The following is a 5,791-nucleotide window of genomic DNA, read 5'->3' as shown; positions in this document are numbered from 1 at the left end:
TCCAGACAGACCTGCTCTCGACAACTGCTCTTTATTGATAAAACGGCGCGAAAATCGGGCATAACTCATATTTAACGGAACTGTAATTACTTCTTCTTCCGGTTTCTTCCGTTTACTCCGGTACTATCTCCAGTAAGACCGCTGAGGGTGAGAGAACGTCACCGTGCAAAGTAGCATGACATTTCCGGCTTAGCGATTGCGGTTACAAAATAAAAGTACGTCCGTATTAATGTAGCTTTAACGGCAGTTGGCTGTTTGTTGCAATAAAACGACCATTTTGATATAATAACTATTAATTTATAATATACAATTAAATACTATGAAAACACATTTATCATATTGACTGATAATTTAAAAATATGTTAGAAAAAGAGCTTGTTTGTACGGACGGATACACTTCGAAATAAAAGCACATGCAAAAATACGGTAGTCTTAGATTTATCTTTTTCTAAAAATAAAGAAAACGTTTACGCTAAAAATGAAAACGCATCTTAATTGTTTTTTTTATTCCTGTTTGTGAGTTTGTGAGTTGCATTTTCATACGGGGAATAAGCTTCGACACAGTAAGATGTTATATATATCTATGTATACACACACACACACACACACACACACACATATATATATATATATATATATAATTATTAGCGTTAAAAATTGAGACAGGGTGGTTGGTAGGGGGTGGTGAGTCATTGGGTTTATTGCCACACACAATGACGTTAAATCACATATACCTTTTAGAGACGAAACTACGCAGAAGTGAACACAGTAGTAACAAAACCCATTTATAATGACAAAATATTAATATATTGACACGTTGTTACACTTCAGCAGCTGTGTTAGAAGTAAGCGGATTAGGTGTTCTTAAAGCTGGATGTCAGATTCTATTTTGAGTACATGTTAATCTTTTTAATTTCACTTGTAATCTTGAAATAAATCCATAATTACTGTATAGTCATCCTTCCATGCAGTTTCAGAAAGGAAAATAAATGTCTGCTGAGAATTTAAAAAAAAAGGCAGATTGTATTTTTTTTTAATTATACTTTAACGCCACCCTGTGGTGGAATTACCCAGTTTTCAGGGTGAAGACAAAACCATGACAATAGTGGTTATAAATTTTAAAATGTCAGCGTCAACATTAAAATATATGTCCAGTTCTTTTGTCTAACTATTTCTTTTAGAATAAAATGTGTCTGATTTGACTACATTAGGGCCATAGAGTGGGTGGAAAAAATACTGTCAGTAGAATAAAGACAGAAACACACATAAAATAAAAAAATATATAAAAAAGTCAATTAGAATAAAGATTAGGAGAAACCAGTCATTAAGATGTTGCCTGTCCTTGTATTAGATTTGGTCCCTATAAAACAAACAAACACACAAAGATAGGCAAAATCTACCATGACTTCTTATCAGTCTGGAAGACCCTGCTTCCAATAATGAGTTGTGGAAGCCACAGATCTTAATAAGTTCAAACGAGTTTGAAATTTGGCTTAAATTAGTACCAGGATCAGTGGGCAGTACAAGGAACGATGTGGCTGTTTAAGACACAACAGTTCCAACAGAACCCTGGAATATTTCTGGGTTTGTGGCCCACAGAGTAAATACTACAGAACTGACAGACAGGAGAAAATTCAAACATTCAGCGAGTTAGTTAGTGTAGCAGATGCTGCAGGAAAATGCGACAGTATAACCGTCATAATTATGGAGGTTACTGCTTCCGATAATGTCATGAAAAAAAGACAGCTACAAAGTGGGCAAAGCCACTGGTAAAAACAAAAAAAATTACACTAAGCTCTGTGGGAGTTTGGATGGTCACAGCCACAGGTTGATCACAAGTACGTCAGGTTTTTGCACAGACTGATGTTCAACAACATTTTACCTCATTAGTCTCCGGTCATGTCTGATTCAACAGCTGGAGTCCTGACACTGGAACTCCTCCCTCTGCTCCAAGGTTTACCTGAAAATTTAACCACTTCCTCGCTCACATCCTAGATCTGCTCATGAATGTCCCAGATGTCGCCCACCATAACGTAGGAGCAGCCCTGCAGGGTCCAGGTGGCGAGGGCCAGCTGGACATGAAGCTGCTCCATGTCCCTTATCCTACCCAAGGACGCCAGAGTGTGTGGGCCACGCCCCAGCAGGAGGTGACGAAAGGGGGTCTGAGTCGGTGACACGTACGGAGAGAGGAGCGAGTGCTCCACCTGGAAAATGGAGAAAAAAATGTTCATAAAAGGAAATAAAGTCATTTTTGTACTTTAACTTTTGACAATGCTCTTTATTATTTTACTACCTGAATTTAATTGTATTTATACAATTTTATGTATTATGTATTTATACCAACACCTTAATTTTATCCTACTTAAATCTAAAATAAATTGTGGTCAATTCCACAATCCAACATGAAACAATTTCATGTGTAAGTTTGATTTCTCCTTTGATTTCTAAATGATGGAAGAGCAAAGAAATCTGACCGCCGTGATCCTGTTGTTGATCATTCTACAGGTCTTCTCATTATTCAAGTCACTGTTGGAGATGCTTGTGTTGACCTTTTCAACAGCTCTGAGGAAGGAGCCTCGTGCTTCCACCAACCAGTTAGTACTCACGTTCTGGAGTTGACCAGACTGTTGGGGGAAAAAATAAAAATAAAAACAGATTATTCAACGTTAAAGTGCAGAGACGGTGATGGAGATGGTGAGACCGACCTCCTGCAGTTTTTTGATCCGCATGTAGACTGGTATCACAGCCTTATTGATTATTCTGCCGTATTGGTTCACATCCAGGTTGATCACGTGGTCATGGACCAGGCGCAGGGCCATCACGCCAGCGCACTGCGCTGCCAAAGCTGTTATCTCACTGCTGTGATGGTTGGTTTGATAATCCAGGTGGTCCATGTTGTCCAGGTTGGTGTCATAGTAAGGGTAGGACTCCATCTGTTAGACACAGATATTTAGAGAAGAAATATCACATATTTATTTTTATTAAATAAATAGCTATGACTTAAAATAAAGTAAAAGAGAACAGAAAACTCACATTCTTGGAGGTGAAGTGGAAAGACATGGAGGGAATTCCAGAAAAGGCCAGGAATGGATAGGCAGGATCATCCATAGACATGGGCTTCATTCTGTTAACATCAGAGGAAAATGTTGTAGGCTAAAGCTAAAGCTAAATATGAATGATTCATTTTCAATTTTCAGAACCTTATCTCAGTGGATGGTTGATTCCACTGACTATTATTAAGATCATTGATTACTATCGATTTGCTTGGATTTCCTACGTACACGTTTGCCTCCCAGTTGTTTTTTCCCACCATGTCGTACACAGTTCCAGATCCAAGTGGACTGGGCATCTGTGTGGGCGAGACAGACTAACGTCAGAACGAGCTGAAGAGGTTTGTGAGAGGAACTGGATCAGGACAGAGGGATGTGTTCTGACCGTTTTCATCGTGGTCTCGATGAGGCTGTAGAGCAGAGGACTGGACGAGGCTGTGAAACTGCCTCGACCTTCAGACCAGGAAATGATACCCAATCAAATAAATGTATTTTCACTTCAATAAACAACATACAACGTAGATGAAGTCATTTATTTACCCATAACCAGTCCATCTAGACTTATGTAGGTGAAAAGCCTTTTGTCAATAGTAGACATGTACGCCTAAAAAAAGAAAAAAAATGTTTTCTGTCATTTGGTCCGTAGTAGACATGATATACAGTATGTTCTGTTCAGATGGATTTACACAACATCACTGTGTATCCTACTAACATGTACATGTCTGACATGTTAGTCAAGCTCTTGTATTTCCTACCTCTAACCACTCGGTGGCACCAACATTCCCATATTCTCCTGCACTCCAACTTGCAAACACGATACTTCTCCTTGGCCTAAATCCATCTAAAAGATAAAAGAAAAGTTGATTTAAAAAGCCTGGTGAACTAATGTGGAAGTACGTTTTCATTTAAAAACAAATATTTTTTTTTACCTTTCTTCACCATCTCACTGAAGGCTCTGGCCAGTTCTATCAGAACACAGGTACCAACGTTGGCTCTGGCGTAACCTCTGCCCCAAGCGTCTCTCTGAGCTCCGATGACGAGGTACTGATCTAACGGCAAACGCAGACACAACACCAACAACCTGTCACAGATGAAGACGCCTGGATCTTCTGCTGCTGAGGATGATGGGAGTCAAACCATCCTGCCTCACCAGGATCAGTGAATCCTTTGATGACTCCAAACACGTTGCGGATCTTTGTGTTGACCAGGATGTTGTTCACCTCCACAGTGATGTTCTTGCTGCCTCCCAGTCTGTATGGAGGCATGTGGAAGCCCCCAATAAAACCACTGCTGGCGTTAGACTCTGGTCCATGGATGTTCCTGTTCACAGTAAAAAAAAAAAAAAAAAAGAAACTTAGACTTAGTTCTGACTGACAGTGCAGTATGTATACACACTGGCTTGTTTGTAATTTCTTCTAAAAGTTATTTTAAGCTATTGATTACTTACTTGATTTGGTCGATAGTTAGCTATTGTTGCCTTACCCTTAGCAATTTGTGGTTTTACACATTTAGCCAAGATACATGGGTGTGTTGTATCAGTGAGTGTGTAGAGGTCCTACTGTAGGAGAGTGTAGGCCATGTTGGCAGTGATGGTCTGAGCAGGGATTTCAGGGAGACCGGACGACTTGGTGGGAGGAAACAGGGTGTGGTTGAAGGAAGGGAAACCAGGGGTGTAGGGGTCACCACAACCAAGATGGACCTGAATGAGAGACAAAAATACCAGTAAAGACACAGAACTAGATGATGTCACATGAGACGTGTTGGACTTTTGCCAACGTACGTGTCCGTACAGAGCCGTGTCGCCCTCGTACTTGTAGTCCTGTATGTCTGGGTAAATGAGAACAGCAGAGGCTCCCTTGGCTGCAGCAATGACCACCTGAAAAACATCAGATGACATTTGACGGATCCCTTCAAAATCATACAACAACTGTTGCCCATGAGGGGCTGGAACAAACCTGTACCTTCTCTGCATACGATATTTTCCCCTTGCGCAGCAGCAGGACGCTGCCATTCAGCTCAATGTCCTTTTTAAGAACCACGTCCAGGTCCTCCAGACGACCGTAGTTGGCGTAAACCAGTTTACCCTTAATATAAAAAAAAACAAAACAACAATCTGTTCAATTGAACCTTCAGTTAAAAACATCAGAACAACTAATACATGTGCAGTATTTAAAATACAAACAAAGTCTTTTAAATACAATATCTTCTGCATAAATGAACTTACCTCAACTTTCCCAGTTGCACTGTAGGCCAGATACCCCTCAGGTTTGGACTCATCAGACCCAAAAATGACACGGTTTGGGTGATCGCTGAAATAACAAAAATATTTTCTCTGTTCAGCAGCAGTTTCTTTGGGTTTTTTTTCATACAAATAAAAAGATAAAATAGTTAGAGAAACCAACTAAAGAGATAAACATTTATTAGCAAAAAATATGAATTGTCAAGTTGCAACCATGATCAAAAATAATTCTTCTAGCACAACACAGTGGTCTGGCACCCCCTAGAGGAAGCACGCCTCACACTTTGAGAACCACTGCTTTATTCTAACCAAATATTGTCTAGAGATTCACAGCGCCACCAGCAGGGCAGTCTGTACAGATATTTGTAAACACACACATTGGGTGGATTTTGTTTTTACCTGTCTGGTGTCTGCAGCTGAACATAGTGGTCGTCAGACCACGGGTCCATGTTCAGCTGCTTGAACTCTTCATAGACACGAGTGGCCAGACGACCGTCGCCTC

General features: G+C 40.2%; 1 protein-coding gene across 1 annotated transcript in view; it reads right to left on the bottom strand.

The window, feature by feature from the left end:
* Positions 1-673: 673 nt before the first annotated feature.
* tfr1b (transferrin receptor 1b) overlaps positions 674-5,791 on the bottom strand; it is an 8,139-nt gene continuing 3,021 nt past the window's right edge. Inside the window, exons 6-20 of the mRNA XM_008308131.3 lie at positions 5,689-5,788; positions 5,275-5,359; positions 5,012-5,134; positions 4,831-4,926; positions 4,610-4,749; positions 4,201-4,370; positions 3,980-4,099; positions 3,806-3,891; positions 3,591-3,654; positions 3,436-3,503; positions 3,282-3,349; positions 3,034-3,124; positions 2,706-2,933; positions 2,475-2,624; positions 674-2,204 (exon numbers count right to left, since the gene is read on the bottom strand). Of these exons, the coding sequence (XP_008306353.1) occupies positions 1,992-2,204; positions 2,475-2,624; positions 2,706-2,933; positions 3,034-3,124; positions 3,282-3,349; positions 3,436-3,503; positions 3,591-3,654; positions 3,806-3,891; positions 3,980-4,099; positions 4,201-4,370; positions 4,610-4,749; positions 4,831-4,926; positions 5,012-5,134; positions 5,275-5,359; positions 5,689-5,788 (1,802 nt within the window). The 3' untranslated portion in view covers positions 674-1,991. The remainder of the gene's footprint in view (positions 2,205-2,474; positions 2,625-2,705; positions 2,934-3,033; positions 3,125-3,281; positions 3,350-3,435; positions 3,504-3,590; positions 3,655-3,805; positions 3,892-3,979; positions 4,100-4,200; positions 4,371-4,609; positions 4,750-4,830; positions 4,927-5,011; positions 5,135-5,274; positions 5,360-5,688; positions 5,789-5,791) is intronic.

This window comes from Cynoglossus semilaevis, chromosome 3 (assembly GCF_000523025.1).
Source record: "Cynoglossus semilaevis isolate Cse_v1.0 chromosome 3, Cse_v1.0, whole genome shotgun sequence".
NCBI classification, from domain to species: domain Eukaryota; kingdom Metazoa; phylum Chordata; class Actinopteri; order Pleuronectiformes; family Cynoglossidae; genus Cynoglossus; species Cynoglossus semilaevis.
The sequence above is the reverse complement of the archived record's forward strand: the minus strand, read 5'-3'. Positions and strand labels throughout refer to the sequence as shown.